The 22,169-nt window shown below is 35.2% G+C and overlaps 1 protein-coding gene and 1 long non-coding RNA gene across 2 annotated transcripts in view; one reads left to right on the forward strand and one right to left on the reverse strand.

Annotated features, from left to right (window-relative positions):
* Positions 1–347: 347 nt before the first annotated feature.
* The window catches only part of LOC130241929 (alpha-2-macroglobulin-like protein 1), a 32,115-nt gene continuing 10,293 nt past the window's right edge, over positions 348–22,169 (reverse strand). The window contains exons 13-36 of the mRNA XM_056473922.1: positions 19,234–19,297; positions 18,974–19,116; positions 18,726–18,875; positions 18,459–18,623; positions 18,290–18,362; positions 18,087–18,216; positions 17,771–17,996; positions 17,529–17,655; positions 16,563–16,684; positions 15,550–15,601; positions 15,120–15,203; positions 13,076–13,252; positions 12,557–12,638; positions 12,213–12,369; positions 9,926–10,000; positions 9,652–9,814; positions 7,360–7,553; positions 7,057–7,272; positions 6,741–6,853; positions 3,509–3,599; positions 3,352–3,420; positions 1,081–1,186; positions 794–842; positions 348–548 (exon numbers count right to left, since the gene is read on the reverse strand). Coding sequence (XP_056329897.1) covers positions 545–548; positions 794–842; positions 1,081–1,186; positions 3,352–3,420; positions 3,509–3,599; positions 6,741–6,853; positions 7,057–7,272; positions 7,360–7,553; positions 9,652–9,814; positions 9,926–10,000; positions 12,213–12,369; positions 12,557–12,638; positions 13,076–13,252; positions 15,120–15,203; positions 15,550–15,601; positions 16,563–16,684; positions 17,529–17,655; positions 17,771–17,996; positions 18,087–18,216; positions 18,290–18,362; positions 18,459–18,623; positions 18,726–18,875; positions 18,974–19,116; positions 19,234–19,297 — 2,832 coding nt within the window. The 3' untranslated portion in view covers positions 348–544. The remainder of the gene's footprint in view (positions 549–793; positions 843–1,080; positions 1,187–3,351; positions 3,421–3,508; positions 3,600–6,740; positions 6,854–7,056; positions 7,273–7,359; positions 7,554–9,651; positions 9,815–9,925; positions 10,001–12,212; positions 12,370–12,556; positions 12,639–13,075; positions 13,253–15,119; positions 15,204–15,549; positions 15,602–16,562; positions 16,685–17,528; positions 17,656–17,770; positions 17,997–18,086; positions 18,217–18,289; positions 18,363–18,458; positions 18,624–18,725; positions 18,876–18,973; positions 19,117–19,233; positions 19,298–22,169) is intronic.
* Positions 7,239–9,736, forward strand: LOC130241930 (uncharacterized). Its single transcript, XR_008838924.1, has 3 exons — positions 7,239–7,479; positions 9,323–9,464; positions 9,648–9,736. It is a non-coding gene; the product is annotated as an uncharacterized LOC130241930 (long non-coding RNA).

A 22,169-nucleotide genomic window follows, 5' to 3' on the forward strand; every position in this document is an offset into this window, starting at 1 on the left:
ATGGATGCAGTCATACACAATATTGATTATTTTTCCACTGCACCATGACTATATTCTATACCAAACATTATTTCTGTTAGGACAAGACAAAGTCAGACCTTACTGTCCTAATTAAGAAATTAAAAGTCAAGGGATGATTAAATTTTATTTTGTTAAATAAGCGTAATTAGAGGCCTTTGCCTTTCATATAAGTCACTTCTGATACCAAATGATCAACTAGAAGTCAAGTTATTATTTATTGTTTCTAAAACTTAGATAGGCAACAAGACTTTAGTCAGGTAGTGTAGATAGAGAGAGATTCTAAAAAACAAGACGACACATGTTTCATATGCAGAAAGGATCGAGCTGTTTAATATTTTAAGTGCAAAATCAAATCATGGTGTAAAACCATATTTTTGATAGACAATTTCCTTAATAACAACTAAAGTGCATAATCAATACAGTAAGACAAGTTTGGTAAGATTTTACAAAAATGTAATAGCAGAACAGGTATTGTATAAGAAATAATTCTCTATATATTCGGGTTCATCATCACTTCAGATCATCACCTGAAAAACAATAGATATATTTTTTTAAAAGCAAAAATGCTGCTTTGGTGCACAAGAGCTATTTCTTATTTTTAGCAATACAATTGGACAGCTGCTCAGTATTTTTCTGGAAACAATTTGTTTAAGAATATTTATTAAACAGAAAGTTACAAAAATGACTTTAACATTTGAAACATTTCGTAACATTATTTATTTACATTACAATATTCCTATTATTAGAAGTTTCTTGTAGAGTTTTTACTTACAGAGAAATTGATTTACAAGATGAAGTGTAGTCAGTCACAGACAATTCACCTAAAGGAAGATAAACAAAACATCTTTCACTTGTCTCAATAAAATGAAAATGCCTTATATATTAAATACAGGCTTACAAACACAATTATGCTACACTTCTGTCACTAAAGCTTCTATATAAAATTGTAACATTTTAATGGTAATAGCTTTTCATTTTTATTATTATTATTATTTTACAGGGTTTATAATAAAAACCCTTTTCCTTTGAGCAGATTCAGAGTGATAAATGAACACATACTGGTCTTGTAGTAGTCATAGACCACCACCACAGCTGGTTTGAGCTTCTGCACCAAGACGTCCTGCTGAAGCCGCAGGTTGATGGACTTCACCTGCTTCTTTTTCAGCTGGATGAGAAGAGAACATTATTACATTTTGATGCAAGGCTATACTGAGATTTCTTTTCCGTGGGAGAAAGATTAATAAGAACTAGGGTTGCATTAAAAATACTGACATCTTGTTTATCATTTAAATATAATATGTATTGTCTGTACAGTTGAAGATTTGAATACAGTACATTGGTCTCTCGTTTATTGCAGGAGTTACGTTCTAAAAATAGCCCACAATGGGTGAAATCTGAGAAGTAATCGGCTTTATTTTTTAGAATTATTATAGATGTTTTAAGGCTGTAAAACTCCTCACTTCACACTTTATACACATTTCTTAGACAGGCGTTAACATGTTCATGCTTTTCTCTCTTGATTAAACACTCTTAAAGTTTAAACCTTCATAGAAAATTAAGTCCAATATCATAAAATGAAACTGCAGATCAAAACCATTTGATCTACATTTATTTATTCCATAATGGCGCCCTATAGTTCAACTTTTTGTATGATGGTTAGCATCTTCCTCTGCCTTTCGTGTGCTACCGCAGGTGCCTTTGACGGTGCAGAATGTTTCGTTGACATTGTGAGGAGAAAACTTGCAAACATACAGTACACTTCAGATAAAAAATGTATCTGGCAAGCTGAATGCATTCTGTAGCCTACTGTGCAGGAGACACGCCACGGAGGAGATTGACTGACAATAGTCTACAGCCAGTCAGGACGCAGAACACAATGTGCTGTAGAAAATAAGCATGTCAAAATGCACTAAAAAAATCAGCCAAACTGAGATGCAGCGAAAACTGTACCAGGTTATAGTGATGGACCACTGTCGTCATGTCCTCCATAAATGTATGTTTGACTACATTTACATATTGATAATGGCAGGCTGCAATGCCTTCGACAGATGCCAACACACACTGGCAGCGGAGGTAATGCTGATTCAAAGTGTCGGTTGTTGTCTACATCTCTCAATGTGGTGTGAATTAAGGCTGATTTATACTTCAGCGTCAAGCACACACGTATGGTCCGGCGCAGCCATCTCGTGGTCGCATAGCCCTCATCGTCACAACGACGCGCAGCGCAAGCTCTGTGATTGGTCCGCTTGATATCGTGATGAATGTGGGTGGGGATGAGAGCTGTGCGAACTCGTTGGAGCGAGTGTTTACTACTGTCGAGTTCTGTGAAGGAGCTTCAGATGGAAACTGTTGTTTTGTGTTTACCTTATGTTTAAAAATATTGCACGTCCACCAGTTTCCGCCTCTGAATGAGCGAGTTTGAGCTACTAGGTAGCGTTCAGAAAAAAAACAAAACACCAGCGAAGAAACTCGACACAGAGGAACATAAAAACCTCACTGCCAGCTAGCGTTTCAGAACACAAACAGCATGCAGAAGTATAAATACATGGCAACGTGCAAGGCAGGCGCTGTGGGTCACGATGATCACTCAACGCAGAAGTATAAACCAGGCTTTAGTCTTATGACAGACAGATTTTAATGTTTATATTTCAACAAGAAAGTAGAGTATAAGCATATGACATTAAAAAAACATTATAAATGTGTCCAAAAGTATTTGCATACAAATCAATTGTTAATTTAAAAAAAAAAATCAGCTTACAGGATTATACAGCCTGATCTCACGAGGAAACGAAATTATTTAATGTTTTGTTAGTTTAGTGGCTAATTCGTACAGATTCATTCGAGTTCAGTCATATGAAAATGTTTGATTTTAAAAAGGAGGCGTGGCAACAAACCCCACCCCTAAACCCAACTGTCATTTGAGGATGAGCAAATCGTACAAAATTGTACGAATGAGATCATACGAATTCACATGAATTAGCTACTAAATCAAAAAGTTACGAATTGTCGTTAGATAGCATTGGGACTATAAAATAAAGCCTTAGTAAGCTAGAAACAAATAACTATTTTCTTGAGAAAAATGTTCTGTTTACTGACACGCATTAAAAAAAATCAATACCAAATATAGTTGAATCAAGATCCAAATCACAAGCTTATCAATCAAACGTAAATTTGTGTCAATTCTCACCGCTAGTATAAATGTGTTACGTAAAAATAGTTGATTTTGATTTCCTTCTCATTTTTACCTTGTAATAAACTATATCAAAATATCAGCAATCAACCCTAAAAAAAGATTTTAAAGCCCTCAAGGTATGTGAATGAAACACTTACACTCTCCAAATAGACAATGACATGATCCTCATCCAGATCCACACGTTTGACGGTGGGGTCTTCCCTCAGCTGAGGAGAAGAGGACGAATGAGGGAATCAAACACTGGCTGCACAACCTGAGATAAAAGAGGAGCAGAGCCCTTCAAGTGTCACTCACGGCCTGCAGAGACGCCTCATCCAGCTTAAACCCAGACAGCAGCCTGACGTTAATGATCACCATGTTGGTCTCCTCTCGTTTGCCATCATACCTGTCACACAAATGCTCCAACAATCACAAACTGGCTTCACAAGCGCACACTGTCCTTTATGTAGACTGACAGACAGCAAAGAGTCTATTAGGCCACAAAGTAGGCTCAGTATTCATTCATTCAAAGTCAAATTTCATTACGCTGCACATTCAGCAGTTTTTTACCGTGTTCTCTCTCTCTCTCTTTAGATTTAGCTATCTTCTCTAAACCATGGCAGAAATGTAGTCAGATTTTTGCTCAGTACAAAAACACGCTACATTCTAATGTACAAAAACAATGAAAACTGGTTTACACATTTTTACCTCTTCTTTTATTTTTCTTAAAATTTCATTTTTCAATGCTTCTACGTAGCCTGTGCATGACCACAATTTATCATTTGTTTTCTATGTCATAAAAAGATTAAATATCTTCTTTAATGACAAGATGGCAAGTAAACGTGAGTGAACTCTCACTTTATAGTATTTCTGTCATGAACACTTTCGGGATTTAGCATGGTAATTAATATTTATATGGCAATGTTAATGTATTTAGTTACGAAGTATGCTATCCATCTCAGATGCAGAAAAGCTAGTCCATGCTTTTATGACTTCTAGGCTGGACTACTGTAATGCTCTGTTTGCTGGCTGCCCAGCATCATCTATTAACAAACTTCAATTAGTACAAAATGCAGCTGCCAGAGTTCTTACCAGGTCTAGAAAATTTTATCACATCACACCAATTTTATCCTCCTTACACTGGCTGCCTGTTAAGTTTCGTATTGAATTTAAAATATTGCTTCTTACATATAAAGCCTTAAATAATCTAGCTCCTGTTTATCTAACCAATCTTCTGTCTCGCTACAATCCAACTCGCTCTTTAAGGTCTCAAAACTTAGGGCTTCTGGTAGTACCTAGAATAGCAAAGTCGAGTAAAGGAGGTCGAGCCTTCTCATTCATAGCTCCTAAACTCTGGAATAGCCTTCCTGATAACGTCCGAGGCTCAGACACACTCTCCCAATTCAAAACTAGATTAAAGACCTATCTGTTCAGTAAAGCATACACTTAGTGCACCACTTAGGGGGCTTTCACACAGGTTATGCATCTTGTTGATATACACTGTGAACATCAGCTACGCTAATTATTTTCTTTATTCTCCATTTCCACCTGGGGATACTCTTCCCGAGGCTCTCAGACTATGCAGAGTCACTGATTCGATCCAAGACCAACGACGAGATGATCCCAAGGTTTCCATATCCTGGACCAGGCCGAATCCTGAGCAGCTATTGTGATGGTCATGGAAGAGTGGAGAACATGAGACTGATTCCTGTGACGCTCCAGAGACAGACGAGTCTTCGCTGAGGCCAGCTTCCAGCCTCCGCCACTGAGACTGCAGCTCTGCACAAGACGTTTGGCCAGCGGAGAAATTAAAATGGTCGTGGCCAACTGAGCCTGGTTTCTCTCAAGGTTTTTTTTCTTCACTTCCGCCATTAGTGAAGTTTTTTTTTTCCCTCTCCGCTGTCGCCACTGGCTTGCATGGTTCGGGATCTGTAGAGCTGCGCATCGTTGGATTTGCCCTTCAATATTTGGACTCTCAGTAGTGATTATTAAACCACACTGAACTGAGCTAAACTGAACTGAACTTAAACACTACAAACTGAACTACACTGTTCCTATTTACTGTGACCTTTTATGTGAAGCTGCTTTGACACAATCTACATTGTATAAGCGCTATACAAATAAAGGTGAATTGAATTGAATTGAATATTTGGTCTTGGCAGTGTAGATCTGCTACGCTGCTGCTGCTTTGATTATTATGACAGAGCAAGTACAGAGACCTGCTACTGCCAGTATATACATAGGCATGCTGTCTGAGAATATAACTCGCTGCTGCTGCAAACATAATATATATAACCCCTGTAGCAGATCTAACACAGGAGGAGGTGGGGTGGAGGATGGTCTCCAAAAACACGCCGCAGCTTAACAGCGTAAAACAACTCAGAGCATTTAAACTGATGAGGAACAAGCTCGTTGGCTGCCGAGGAGGCAGCAACCAATCTTAGGCAGATTAGGTGACCTATGCACACATACACTCAAAAAATATCTATTTTTTACTTGTTCAAACTACTTATTTAAAATTAGCTGAAACAACACAATTCTTGGGATTTCATTGGGACAACTTCATTTTTTTTTATGTTAAATCCACATAAATTTGTTAAAAGTGTTAAGTTAACTTAAAGGGCACCTAGGTTACCCCTTTTTTTCAGATTTGAGTCTTTTGTGTCTCCAGAATGTGTCTGTTAAGTTTCAGCTCAAAACACCCATCAGATTATTTATTATTTCTTTTATTAAATTCTAATTTATACATTTTTGCACCAGGAGGCTGTTTTGGTGTACTGCTTCTTTAAGGCTAGTCCTCCCCGCCCACCGGTTCTATGTGCCTTTCTGCGTGCCTTAATCTCCTTGGCAGATTCAGACAACAGAAAGACATAAAGGAAGAAGATCTTATGTAGCATTTGTGAGAAATACTACAGTAAGAACTTTACCAATTAGTATTTGTTGTAGAGTTGCTATGATGAGTCACACACAATGTCGTTACAAAGTTCACGCACAGATATACACACAGACACAGCGCGGACACGACACTCACACACACAGATACACACAGACACAGCGTGGACATGACACGCACACACACAGATACATACACAGACACAGCGTGGACACGATACGCTAAGACACAGTGCATCGGTGCTTTTGAAAACACTATTGGTGGAGTTTAGTAGGCAAGGAGGGTGGGTCACTCGATGAGTTAGTCAGTCGACAGCGGCCTCTGGTGGATTTACGCAAGAACAGCAGGCGCAAATGGCACTCGCGAGAGAAATTTGAGATCTGAAAAAGCATCCATAGTGGCTTCTGGTGGATTCTTGAAAACAAAAGCTGCAAAAAACATAGCTCCTGGGACATATTTGGCACTCTTCAGAAATGTGTATATAGTGGTAAATTTTCAGAATGAGCTTTGTTGTATAGCATAGTATAGAAAGAAGTTAAATTATATTGACACATAATGGTTAAATGAATGAAATGGCAATGTTAAAGTTACTATGCGCATGAGGGCTGTTTCCATTCAATGAAAAAGGTTGTTTTTAAACAGATAGTGGCTCACCGGACAGTGACGTTTAGTGTAAAAGCTTGGTTTTTGCTGCAAACTCCTGTATTTGTTTTAATGTTGAAGGCCAACGCATCAGGAGGAGGGGGGATGTTGTAGTTCAGGGCAAACTGAGAAACCAAACAGAATAAAATCAAATATTAGATGATTCCCATCACTTTATCCATTTCAAAAATGAAAGTTCAGTCATCATATCCTAATCCTCATCAATCCAAACCCAGAATGATGTCACACAGGTTTGAAACAACATGAGGGGGAGTAGAAGATGAACTTTGATTTGTGTGCGCTTTGTCCATTGCACATGAGTACACACCTGTACAAACACACATCCTTTGCCATCTGCCCTGAGCTTGTATGTTCCAGTAGTTTCCGTCAGCTGTTTCTCCTGGTAAAGCAGCCGGTTTTTGCGGTTCACAGTGAACTGGTTTCTCTGTCCTGATGGGGAGGTCACGGTCACGGCGATGGATCCTTCTGGATTGAAGACGGCAGCGCTGTACTTAGCAAGGGCCTGGAGCGCTACTACAGTATCCTGTTCACAGCGACAGCACACAGTCAGAAAAAGATCAAACACATTATAAAGGCTGAAAGGAAAGCTGCATGAGATAACCAGTATTACCTGTGTGGAGGAGAAGCCCCCGAAGGCGTTCTGCTGTCTGCCCAGCCACTGCACTATTCCAGCTGAATAGCTGAGACCAAATCCAGGCAGCGAGGGTCCCGAGAGAAGAGCCAGCAACACGTAGGCAGTCATTTCTACCTCCACAGAGCCTGTTTGTTGAGCATTATTGACCAGAGACCAGTATCGTCCAGCACCTATAATTAAATCAACAAGAACATGACTGAAATATGGAGGTTTCAGCAGGAAAATCTACATCAGGGGTTTCAAACTAGGGTCCAGAGTGTTTGCCTAGTTTGATTTTGCTGTCTATTTAAATATTTCCGACCCAGGCTCATTGGAGATACATTCCCATGGCTACGTATTTGAGAACCAGGAAATATGTGCCCTGTGGCTAGGTATGCTTGCAGTTTTTGTTTTCACAAATCCACTACAGGCCACCATGTGTATTTATGTCAATCTCAATGTACTTCTGGCATGTGTCTGTGAGAGAGAAGTCAGTAGGCTTGATATCTTGCTATCATCTGACCCACCAAAGTGTCTGTTGCTGTCTACATCTCTCAATGTGGTGTGAATTAGTCTTATGACAGCCAAATTTGAACAAATTAGAGTATAAACATACGACATTAAAAAAATATATTATAAACGTGTCCAAAACTATTTGTATACATATCAGTTGTTAATTTAAAAATCAATATTCAGTTCAGTCGTATGAAAATTAACGATTTTAAAATAGAGGAGTGTCACCTAACCCAACCTCGAAACCCAACTGTCAGTGGGGGATCACAGTAGGCTTGTTATTTTGCTATCAACTGACCCACCGACCGCCTTCCCTAAACCCAACCGATAGTGTTTTCAAAAGCAAACCAATGTGCTTTTGCCATGAATTACCACTGAAAAGGAATAAAAGTTTTTGGCAGTGTCATAATGCCAACCCAGGCTCATTGTGAAAACGTACCTCTATACACATTTCGGGAGACCGCGAAATACGTCCCTGGACCACGAGAGGCCGCTGTGTACGCGTTTTCAGATCTTAAATTTCTCTTGTGAGTGCCATTCGTGCCTGCTGTTCTCACATAAAGCCACCAGAGGCTGCTGTCGACTGGCTGTTTGACTGACTGATCGACTGACCCACCCTCCTCCTTCCTTAAACCCAACCAATTTTATTGATTAACCCGCAAGTGTCAATCGGTGTCTCACAAAAGTTAAATCAATTTATTTTGCTCATGTACATGAGTTTCTTTACATTATATAGTCTGATTTGTTTATATGCATGGCTCTGTATACAGTTGAAGTCAGAATTATTAGCCCCCCTGAATTATTAGCCCCCCTGTTTATTTTTTTCCCAAATTTTTTTTCTGTTTAACGAAGAAAAGATTTTTTCAACACATTTCTAATAATAATAGTTTTAATAACTCATTTCTAATAACTGATTTATTTTATCTTTGCCATGATGACAGTAAATAATAATTGACTACATATTTTTTAAGACATTTCTACACAACTTAAAGTGACATTTAAAGACGTAACTAGGTTAATTAGGTGAACCAGGCAGGTTAGGGTAATTAGGCAAGTTATTGTATAATGATGGTTTGTTCTGTAGACTATTGAAAATATATAGCTTAAAGGGGCTAACAATTTTGACCTTAAAATGGATTTAAAAAAATTAAAAACTGTTTTTATTCAAGTCGAAATAAAACAAATAAGACTTTCTCCAGAAGAAAAAAATATTATCAGACATACTTTAAAAATTTCCTTGCTCTGTTGAACATAATTTGGGAAATATTTAAAAAAAGAAAAACAAAATTCAAAGGGGGGCTAATAATTCTGACTTCAACTCTATATCATTTTTTCATTTAAATGTAACAAATTTAAAGTTTCCCTTCTTTAATTTAATTTGAATTACTTGACTAATATTTAATTTAGCATTTTTTATATGCATGTGATCTGATCTGTACTTTCTCAGATCGTCTCCCAGGTGACCTAGAAGTCTTTTAACTCATTCAAGACAGGTACAATGTCTCCCCTTACTCCAATACACCTAAAACATGGAGTGCTGTAAAAACTCGTCATCGGTAGGGCAGCATTGTCTCTTGATGAATGAAAGGGTAAGAGTTATGTTAAAAAAATAGGTGAGAAAACTTAAAACCCGTATTGATATCTTTAAAAAATATATATTTTACAAAATTTTGCACATATTTATGAGATACATATTAGTTCTATTATGTTAGTTTTGAGAATGTTTTACTTCCATAATTTAGTACCAATTGTATTTAATATGTTTTTTAAAGGTACCTTCTCTCCTGGCCTGATTGTCCAGGTTGGACAGGAGTTTCTGCCTCATTTCTACATCTCCAGCAAGTGTAAATGTATAGGACAGCAAGGCATTGACATAGGTGTTGGTAATGTTACGTGAAGCTTCCTTCAAACAAACAAGGCTTCTCGCCACCATGGGATCCTTACAAAGCACACAAAACAAGTCAGTCACATTATCTGATTTGAGTTATTTATTCCTGTAACATGGTTATTAAGAGGAATAATAGTAGGCCATGAAGAGAGTTTTACTCACAGAAATCTGCACGCCTAACTCCAGCAGCGCTGCGGTGATGTAAGCAGAGAGAGTGACTTCATCATTGACACCACCCTGTGAGAGCGAAAGCATTAAAGATCCGTCCCACCCGCAGCACTTCAATCTTCTCAATTTACTGCCAACTAACAGGCATTTCCAAAGTGTAAAATCCAGAAGCAGCAGATTAATGAGCCCCTTTCCTCCCCATATATGACCATCAATCCCACCTAACCCTGTGACAGCTGGAGCAGAATATTTGTGCGTCTCAGAGCAACACTGCTGTGTATCAGTCTTGAATGATTCTGCTTTTTTTAATGAATTCAGTAAGTCAATGATTCGATAACCCATTCATAAAGAGACTGAATTGCTTTATTCCTAATGAGTCTTAAATCATTTGAATGAACAATTCAATAAATCACTAATTAAAATATAGACACAATATCAAAACATAAAATATGAATTCTTGTATTAATTATCATGGTAAGACTTTACAATGTGATCGTATACGTTAATGTTGGTTAATACATTTATTACAGCATTCATTCATCTTTGTTAATGCTATTTAATAAGAGGAACAACTGTCTTTAATTCAAAGTACATTTTTATATTGGATTAGGTGAAAAATAGGGTTTCTGGTTTGAACCTGTTTAATTTGTTGCTTTAAAGAAAATACACATTCCCTAGAAATTAATTTAAAGCACTAGTTTTTCTCAAAGTAGTATTTTTACTTTAAACCAGCAGATTTCCTGTCATGTGATCATATCTAATGTAAGTTTGATTACTATACCATACAGAAAGCACCTGTAGATTGTTTACCTCAAATCTTAAAAATAAAATAACTAGAAGTAGCATAGCCCAACATTATATGTACCTATTACAGTTTAGCACAAACTTTGATTTTTATTTTACTGTAAGTTGAACCAAAGAAATTCAATTCATTCATGGTATAAAAATATTTTACCTTTGAGTGCAGGTTTTTTTCTTTAAGCAGAATAAATATTTTGATTAATATTAAATGACATTTTTCAGTTTCAATCAAGTCAAAACTATAATTTGAGGGAAATTTTTGCATTTATCTGAAACAATTACAGTAATTGTTTAAGGATGGTCCAAAGCAAAATTATACTTTGATCAAAGGGTAAATAAGTTTTTCCACATTAAAAAAAATCTACCTTGTAAGTGTCTCTTTAGTAAACTATATTTTCATTTTGTGAATGTATTTTTTTCTTGACCACAATAAATATTTTTGATTAAATTTACATTTAATTTTACAATTTGTATCAAGGTTAAATTATTCTTTGAGGTGAACATACAAATTTTAGTTGCAAACAATTACAGTAATTTTTTTTAAGTTGGTTCAGAGTGTATATACTTTTTGTTCACATTAGTAAATACATTACCTTATAAATCCGGTAACACTTTACAATAAGGTTGTATTAGTTAATGTTAGTCAATGTATTTTCTAACATGAACAAACAATGAACAATACAGTTATTACAGTATTTGTTCATGTTAGTTAACATTAGTTAATACATTTGTTTACTGTCAGTTCATGTTAGCTCACAGTGCATTAAATAATGTTAACAAGCTTGAATTCCTATTTTATTTAAATGATGCATTAGTAAATGTTGGACTATGATTAATACATGCTGTACAAGTATTGCTCATAATTAGTTCTTGTTAGTAAATACAGTAACTAATGAAACTTTATTGTAAAGTGAGACCATGAAAGTCTGAACATGAAAACACACTGAACCATGAGCTCACTACAGTCTTCAAACATTAAGAACAAATAATCTATATAAAAATCTATAATCTTGACATATATAAAATCTATGTAAAATCTGCTTCCAAAGACACACTTGTTGCACAAAACATCATCAAACAAAACCCTTTTTGATTCACCTATCAAATAAAACCTTGATTGTGTGTATTTTAGCTAGCGTCGTCAAGCTAATTGTCCAGCTCAAAACTCCTCTAAAACCAGCAAACTAGTCAAAAATGTGAAACAAATAAGTATCTTATGCTTTTGAAAACATGAAAAACAATAATATAGTGAAATACCAGTACTAAGTAAATAAATAACAGTTCAATCAAATAAACTGCCTTGATGAACATAAGAGACTTCTTAACTAATTCATGATTTGGACCTGCAGTGAAGACCTGAGTAGGTCTGTAAGCTAGTTACAACAGTTTTGTCAGCAGCATAAATGATTATAAAGGATGTGAAGGATTGTAAAAGATCATAAAAAATAAAAGTATGTGAGCAAAACTTCTCTGTTCTTACCATCATTTGAATGTGGAAGAGTTGCCCCACAGAGGCGAAGCAGCCATTTGTCTTCTGTTGTTGACCCAGCCAATTCTTCGCCTCATCAATGCTGGTCTGATCTATAAATATATACCTCTTTGCCCCACCGAAAGACTTCATCACAAATGCAGTTAGCCTGAGAAAATAGTAGAAATTTCTGTAAAATATCCATAATTTAATCTGCTGTTTATGTTATTACACACAGCATTATGTCCATGCAAAAATTGTTTTTCTCAATTCCAAAAAACAAACCTAATCTGAGGAGAATTACATTCATTCAGGGGAAGCCAGAAAGCTTCAGAAAGCCACTAAATCGGACTCACCATGTGTTACCAGAAGGATCATTTGAGCCAAAAGCACTGTAAGATCCATCACCATGCTTATATGTCAGCTCTCTCTGATAGCCTGCAACACAAGAACCAAAAAGGAGTCTGGTAATCTTGTTTATTTGCATGAACAGCTCAATTCTCAGCTCATTTTTGTTTTTTGCAATGTTAATTTTAATTCAACTTTTACTGATGTTCATTGGTCTCTCAAAAAGTACTCAATTCATTAAATCCAGCTGATAAAATATGCAATCAGAGAGAAAAAGCAACTAATTAATACTCAATTAATACTTCAAATACTTTATTTCAATGTACTACTGTAAACTGATGTACTGTATTGATGTAAATGTCAACATACATTTTTAAAAAGTAAATAAAAAGACTGCTAACAATTATTTGATAGTATTTTTGCCTTGTTTCATTACAACATAGAGTACATGCATTTATACATCATATTCACTGTACTATATTATGAAATGCATGAACGATCTTCTGTTTAATCTTATTTTTTCTCACCGCTCTCCAGGAAGGTTATGGCTCGGGCTCTGATCTCAGGAGTGAGCTGTCCGCTGCTCTCCAGGTACTGAAGGATGTAAATATTTGGGGCAAACTGCAGCATGTTCTGCTCTCCACAGCCATATGGCATAGCCAGAAGATCACCAATGTTTCTCAAAGCACGACCCATAAGATCTCCTGCAGACCACAAAGCCCAGAGCAGATAACTATGAAAACATATCTGAAGACAAAATTATTAGCCTTCCTGTGAAAAAAATTCAACCAAGTGATGTTTAACAGAGCAAGGACATTTCTCCCATTTTTAGTATTTCCCTTCATATTTGTCTCTTGGAGAAAGATATATTTCTTTCAGAAAAAAAAAAAAAATAAATAAATAAATAAAATTTTTTTAAAAAGCCTATTTACATTTACATTTACATTTAGTCATTTAGCAGACGCTTTTATCCAAAGCGACTTACAAATGAGGACAAGGAAGCAGTTTACACAACTATAAGAGCAGCAGTGAACAAGTGCTATAGACAAGTTTGAGGTGTGTTAAGTCTAAGAAGCTAAGCATTAGTAATTTTTTTTTTTTTTTTTGAGAGAGAGAGAGAGAGAGAGAGAGAGCACAGTTAGTGGTATAGCCAGAGAGGCAGTTAAGATTAGGAAGGAAAGTGGAGACTAAATAGTTGAGTTTTTAGTCGTTTCTTGAAGACAGCAAGTGACTCTGCTGTTCTGATGTAGTTAGGGAGTTCATTCCACCAACTGGGCAGATTGAATGTGAGAGTTCGGGAAAGTGATTTCTTCCCTCTTCGGGATGGAACAACGAGGCGACGTTCATTCACAGAACGTAAGTTTCTGGAGGGCACATACATCTGCAGAAGTGAGAGCAGATACGAAGGAGCAAAGCCAGAGGTCGCTTTGTAAGCAAACATCAGAGCTTTGAATTTGATCCGAGCAGCAACTGGCAGCCAGTGCAAACGGGTGAGTAGCGGAGTGACATGTGCTCTTTTGGGTTCATCAAAGACCACTCGTGCTGCTGCGTTCTGAAGCAACTGAAGAGGTTTGATAGAATTAGCTGGAAGCCCGGCTAGTAGAGAGGTGCAATAGTCCAGTTTGGAGAGAACAAGAGCTTGAACAATGAGTTGAGCTGTATGTTCAGATAGGAAGGGTAGGACCTTTCTGATGTTATAGAGTGCTAGAACTGCTCAAGATCGAGCAGTTCTAGAAATGTGGTCAGAGAAGTTTAGTAGGTCATCAATATTTATAACATTAATTAGAATATACATATAATTAAAAAAAAAAAAAAAAAAAAAAAAAAAAAAATATATATATATATATATATATATATATATATATATATATATATATATATATATATATATATATATATATATATATATATATATATATATAAACAACTGCAAAAACTGTTAAGATCAATAATATTAGCCCATTTAACAAATTGTATACTATTTTTTTTCGATTGGCTTCAGAACAGTTGACCATTGACTTGCCTAATTAATCGAACTTGCCTAGTTAAAATAATGAACCCACTGTGATTAAGCCTTTAAATTGCACTTCAAGCTGAATACTAATATCTTGCAAAATAACTTGTAAAATATTATGTACTGTCATCATGGCTAAAAATTAACAATTATAAATTACTTATATAAACTATTCTGTTTAAAAATGTGTCGAAAAAAATCTTAAGCACTTAAGAAATATTTGAGAATATTTAATTTCACACTCGGTGGGTTAATAATTTTGCTTTCAACTGTCTAGTATATAGTGAAGATCCCAATTTGAGAACAACCCTATGATTTTCAGTATTTACATGTGTAAAGAACAGTATTTATAAGCTTATTTCATGAGATAAATATGATCTAAAGCAAAGTGTATTAACTCATATTACCTGGTAAACCCTGCTTAGGATTATAACTTATTTAGTTAAGTATTATTATAGATTGTACAGGTCCTATATATATATACACTTACAGTATATAACACAGCAGTGAAAGTGGACATAACAAACTGTACATTTGACAGCATTCTTTAGGCTCACCCAGAACAGTGATGAAGCATTTGGCAGAATCCTTCACAAAAACTTTGGGGAGAGCGAGGGTGATAGATGTGTTATATGGACGGTCTAATGAAACAAAGACAAAACATCAAGTTTAAAACAGTCAAACTATACTTTATTTTTGTAATTATTTTCTCTTTTTAACTTTCAACAGAGGGACAGAAATTTCATTGGTGTTCCAAAGCAAAAAGGAAATCTTATTGGTTTGGTTTTACATGAAGCTGTAAACTAACTAAGAGTAAACTAACAACTAAACTTGAGCTTATATTTTCTAAAGGAAGGTCAAAATGATTAACTGTGGCAACTGACAGCATATTACAGAGCTCAACTTTTATTAAAGTAGGTTTAATTCATATTCTTTCATTGCCTAAAATAGACTACATGTGATACATGTGTACATGATGGCACTTACCTGTTAAGCAGATGAGCTCATTCTGAGTGACTGACTGTTTAGTTCCCTCCACCTGAGATAAATTAATAAAAGTGTCAACAGGGTCGGGGAAATCCTTCAATATTGACATTGATTTGTATTGAACTGAATCAAATTATATATGTGATATGAAAATATATATATATTAGTTTCATCTCAGTGAATGCATGCTCTGTAGCGATGATGAACGCGGTGTCAGTTGCATGACTATTCTAGCGCAGTGGGCCAATAAGAAGAGCTTGAAGGCGGGGAAAGCATTGTGAGCTTTGTTTACTACAGAAAGTTGGCATAACGACTGTTTTAAACCATTCCTGAGTGCTGCATTTGGTGGTTTTTAGGTGCAAAGGTGCCTAATGCGTGAATGCCTCCTAATTACGCGCACATGGTGAACACTCGCACAAATACTCTCAAATATATTTTGACGTCGCATAGATAAAATTTCGGGCGCATTTGCGACCAAAACGGTCGCAATTTCAAGCCCTGTCTCATATCCACAGCTACAAATGTACCGAAACCAAACTGCTCCCAAATGCCAGACCCGCTGTTGGTTATAGGAGGGTTACATTAACGATACTAGCCATTTTGCGAGCTAGTGCAGCATTTGCCTGAGGTGGGCGGGGAAGGCAACATGTTGCCTGTCACGTTATCTGTGATGCCTTGTTGAGCGTTGTTGCAGTGAAAACATTATAATTTGTACTTATTCTCTTTTATCTTTTTAGATATTAGTCTGAATCGTTCAGTTTGTAATGCGTACCGAACCGAAAGTCTTGTACCGAACGGTTCAATACGTGTATCGTTACACTCTTAATATATATATATATATATATATATATATATATATATATATATATATATATATATATATATTCTAATTAATGTCATAAATAGGCTTACATATTTATCATTTATTTTTAGGAATTTGTAGATAATTCACATGGTTTCTGAATTTATTTCATTTGACAAGCCTGTACTTGCAATACAGTAAATGCACGTACCTCCACCAGAACGCTCTGCATCACAGTATCAACTTTGCCTTTGTCTGGCAAAGTCACCACTTCATTGCCACACAGTTCTCTGGTCTTTAATGCCTCGGCACGCACTGTAAAGTTCACCTTTCCTTTAAAACACACAGATCGATAAACAATGAGGACACCTATGAGAAACTATGTGTCCTTGGGGCTTGTAAAAATAAAAAACACATATAAGAAAGTCAATAGGCTAAAAGTGCTTTGATTTGTTGATAGCATTAGTGGCCATTAAGTGAATTGCAGCCAGCAACTTACAGTATCGCTTATGCTCGCACTCATACACACATATGAATAAATGTGTGCTTAAATGCCAGGATATAATCACAGTGAGCTTGTTCTTTGATTATAAACAAACAGATATATATATGTATATATATACAGATAAACAGATATGGTTCTGTAATCAACTGTAACTAGTTGTGAAGCTGTAAGCACTTAATACTGACAATCTATAAAAAAAAAATGGCACATAATTTAAACATCATTATGCGATTTGACAGCTGTTTGCATCACTTCTCAGTGTTCTACAGCTCTTTATTGCTGCTGCATCTGAAAGTGCATGGAAAAACACGTTTAATAACATGGGTTTCCTCCAAACTCACTTCATAACTTCAGCCGAGTATCTGAAATGAATCATTCTGTGAGATGATAATATAGTCATGTGATTATTAGTGATGTTGAATCAACAAAAGTATTTATATCCACTGTTTGATTTCCTGAGTCTCTTCTTTAAGGTGTATTTGCAGTTTTCATATGAGAGCACCCTCTGGCCCTTGGAGATTTACTACAGATCACAGAACTGTGCTTTCCTGACAAGATGTGCATGACAATCACAAATTTTGCTAAATCAATCATTGCAGTTTCAAATTACATGTTGATCTATTGTGCACTCTTACAATATATAACTCACACAAGTCAAAATATTTGGCTTACCCACGGCAGAAGGTGTAATAGTCCACTGGAAGGTTTTGCTCCCTTCAGCACAAACACACTGAGTGTATGTGCAACCAATACACGGCTGAGCTGTAAACTGAGTCGAATCTGCCAGCATGACCTTCACCTTTATTCAAAGATACAGAGATTTTGTACCATGGCAGACTACATAAAGATATTTAACTACAAACGCTTGCAAAATCTCTCTAGGACAAGCAAGTAAACACATTAAGGAAGCTTACCATGATGCATTTGGAGAGGTAGTTGAACACAGAGGCTTTAAGCGTGAACGTTTCTTCACGGATAACCGAATAAGGGAGGGTGAGGCTCACAAAGAACGGCTTAAAAGCAGTGAGATTGGTGCTGGGGGCCAGCCCGAATCCGACAGGCGATGTGCAGAAAGCCCCTGCTGCCCATGTAGTGATGGTGTCTGGGACGGTTTTTGCAACATCCACAGAGCCGGAATTTCTGATGAATGAAGATATATATATTGATTCTGCATATTTAAAAATTATTGTACTGTTTATATAAAGAAATATTATGGTTCAAGATACATACCCCACAGGGATTAGATCCCAAATCCATGTTTCTGGAAAGAATTTGCGGACCCTTTCATTTGGATTTATCACACCTGGGCGAAAATCCACCCCTGATAAGTCCACAATGGTTTCATTCTTCTTTGCTGGAACTGAATTGATAACTTATAAATACAACCAAATAGAAAAACAAAAACCAAATCTTAAAATAATTATGTTACTTACAAACTGGTATCCTATAATTGCAATCAACTGGTGCTTTCACATCAGAGTTGGTAGCGATTTTGATCCCAATTGCCTAGGAAAAAACAAGTGTTATGAAAATAATGTAAATTGTGGAAAGTATACAGTGAGGCTTACATGATACAGGAATAAGAAAGGCTGTGTATCTCACTCTAAAAATCTCATAGACATCATTTCGGTTGCCGTAGTAAGGGTAATAGAAGCGAGAGCGCTTGCCCCTTCCGACTCCCCAGGGAGGTGGGCAGTAGTTAAGCTCGAGCTCCTCAACATTGTATGGGTAACCTGACAAAAATTGGACTGGTAACATTCCAAAGACCTGTAGGATAATGACAGATATTAATCATTATAAAGTACTGACTCTGTAATCTCCTAACAATAACCCCAAACATTATGGTATAGTTTGTTTGGTGTAACATACAGAGTGTGCGTTGAATTCAGCCTCTGGTCTCAGCAGCAGCACACTCTGATCTATGGCCCGCACAGAGCACAAGGAGCCAGGACTGGCTTTCAGGTTGAAAGATGCCCTCTCTCCAGGCAGTGCGGTGGGAGATGAGAACTTTAAGGACACCTGTACAAGCACAGACACTCTCATCACACATTAATGATAAAAAAATACATAAAAGCACAATAAGCTCTGAAACAGGATTCCAAGTGGGATTTTCTGACCTTGTTTGGCAAACATTCTTCAATAGGGAAGTTCACACTGTCTGCTGCTGCTTCTCCACTGGGAAGAATTGTATAAACCACCACCTGAGCGTATGGAGCCAAAGCTGCCGTCTTCAGCGAGAAGGTCACTTCTCCCCTGTTTTCTATTATGGAAGAGAGAGAGCATTTATTAAAAAAAACAAAAAAAAAACACATGCATGACGTACAAAGAGCAGCAAATAATATGATGACTGATGTGATTTGATGATTTAAAAGTGTACCTCTTTTACTATTCACACTCACAGACAAACGACCATTTTGCGCCATGCTGCCTCTGGACAAGACCTGGAGTAGGGAAGAAAAGTACTGCATGACAATTCATGTAATGCTACACAGCTCTACAACTGCACTGATATTGCTATTTTTTTCATCATCTTCTCTCAAACAAAAAGTTTTCACCACTAAAAAAGGTAGTAAATCCACAGGTATTACAATTCTGGCAATTACTTTCATAATACAGCAGCAGGAAATGGCCAATATTAAAAGTCTGAACTAGTTTGTCTATATAAAATTACAGTGAATAAAGATATGACAAATTAATTATACAGTAGGAAAAATTTATATTTATAATTCTGATATTTGCTAGAGATTAATTTGATAAATTAAGTGAATTAGGGTATCACAACATTAAATACAATGTTTAAAAATGGTAAAAATAATATATATAAATATAAAAATATTGATTTTGTGATTTGATTACATTACACAGTAACATGAACATTAATCTAAATGTAGTGATTGGAGAAACAATAGCTAAGTATTAAATAATTAAATTCAACATTTAGATGAAATATACTGCTCCAATAAAACATATACTGATTACTAATATTGGATAATAACCAATACATGATAATTATATAATTAGGGTCATACTTTCCTTAAAGAGATGGTCAAATACAAAATAAGCAAAAAGACAAATAGCCAAGCATATAAAACAGACACATAAAAAGTGTCAATATTAATCATTAAAGGAAATTCAATACTTGTTGCCAATTTTAATGATTCCATATACAGTTGAAGTCAGAATTATTAGCCCCCCTTTGAATTTTTTTTTCTCTTTTTTATATATTTCCCAAATAATGCAACAATAATTAATGTTCCTAAAACAAAGTTCCAAGAAATGTTCCCAAATAACAGAGAAAGGAAATTTCAACAGTATGTCTGATAATATTTTTTCTTCTGGTGAAATTCTTATTTGTTTTATTTCGGCAAGAATAAAAGCTGTTTTTAATTTTTCAAAATCCATTTTAAGGTCAAAATTGTTAAGCTATTTTTTTTGGACTGTCTACAGAACAAACCATCGTTATATAATAACTTGGCTAATTACCCTAACCTACCTAGTTAACCTAACCTAGTTAAGCCTTTAAATGTCACTTTAAGCTGTATAGAAGTGTCTTGAAAAATATCTAGTCAAATATTATGTACTGTCATCATGGCGAAGATAAAATAAATCAGTTATTAGAAATGATTTATTAAAACTATTATGTTTAGAAATGTGTTGAAAAAATCTTCTCTTCTTTATTTGAGAAACAAATAAACAAGGGGGCTAATAATTCAGGGGGGCTATTATTTCTGACTTCAACTGTATATTGTGCCCAGCCTGATCTCATGAGGAAACTTAACTTTTTTCACCCATAAACCCAACTATCATTGGGGGAAAGCAAATTGTACTAAATTGTATGAATGAAATCATACAAATTCATACGAATTAGCCAATAAATCAAAGAGTGAAGAATTTTAGTGAGATTGTGTTTATTATGGCAGCAATAACTGGCCAATATTAAACATTTAAATGCAAGATGACAGGCCAAAGTTGGCCTATGTTAACCTTTGATGTGGCCTGCCACCCCATCTGAGAAGAGAGGTATAATGATGGGAAAGGTTGGGGCAAATGCCTTCAACAGAGATTGTCAATTCTAGTTTAACACAACCTATTGTTTGTTGGTTTAATTGTTGAGCTACAAAAAAGCTAACTGATATTAAATGTTTCAGTTTAATGTGAATGAATCCGTTTTTTTATAGTTAAAATGCTGTTACTTGACAGATAGAGGACAATGCAAAAGACATTGGCATTGAATTCCATTGTGTTCTAAATGGGATTATGTTTTGATGGTAAGAAGTTTATTGGAAAAAAAATTATTATTATTAAAATGATTATACATTTTTTTAAATATTAATAAATATGGTATTTACCATGGCAACTTTGATATACTGTTATACAGTTTGGTGTATTTATCTATGGGCCACTACCATCAATCAAGTTTGGTTTTTGGCCCTTCAAAAGAAAAGGTTTGGGCACTCCTGGTCTAAATGAATTTGCCTAAATAAATAAGATTGATATTCACATTAAGACTTGCTAAAACATCATATATTAAAAATAGGATTACATTTGTTGTGGTATGTGTATTTATGGTCATGAAATTGGTAAAAAAAAAAAAAAAAAAAAAAAAAAAAAAAAAAAAAAAATATATATATATATATATATATATATATATATATATATATATATATATATATATATATATATATATATATATATATATATATATATATATATATATATATATATTATAAATTACTATAAATTAAAGTTATTATAAATTAGTTATTAAAACTATAATGTATATAACTGTAATGTATATATATATACACAGTTGAAGTCAGAATTACTAGCCCCCCTGTATTTTTTTTTTCCTCAATTTCTGCTTAATGGAGATATTTTTTCAACACATTTCACAATCCCTTCATGTCGTTCTACCCCAAAACGATTAAGTTGACTTCATGATTTTTTCAATTTTAAGTTGATTGAACATAAAACAATTAAGTTGTCCCTCAAAAACCTCAACAATTGTGTTGTTTTAACTCATTTTAAATAAGTAGTTTGAACAAGCAGCAAAAATATTTTTGAGTGTGCATATATATCTATATACATATATATATTATTATTATTATTATTATTTTTTTTTTACCTATTTCAAGACCAATTTCAAGACCAAAAATACATATATAGTATATATAGGCTTTAGTGGCCGATGTCTGTACCATAAATTTGAAATATGAACTTCTCCACATGTTTTTAGACACTACTTTCATCATGACTCTAGTGATACTACAAGTTGCCATTAAATATTGCCTTTTAACTTTACACCCACCCTGA

The sequence above is a fragment of the Danio aesculapii genome, chromosome 15 (genome assembly GCF_903798145.1).
Source record: "Danio aesculapii chromosome 15, fDanAes4.1, whole genome shotgun sequence".
Taxonomy (NCBI): domain Eukaryota; kingdom Metazoa; phylum Chordata; class Actinopteri; order Cypriniformes; family Danionidae; genus Danio; species Danio aesculapii.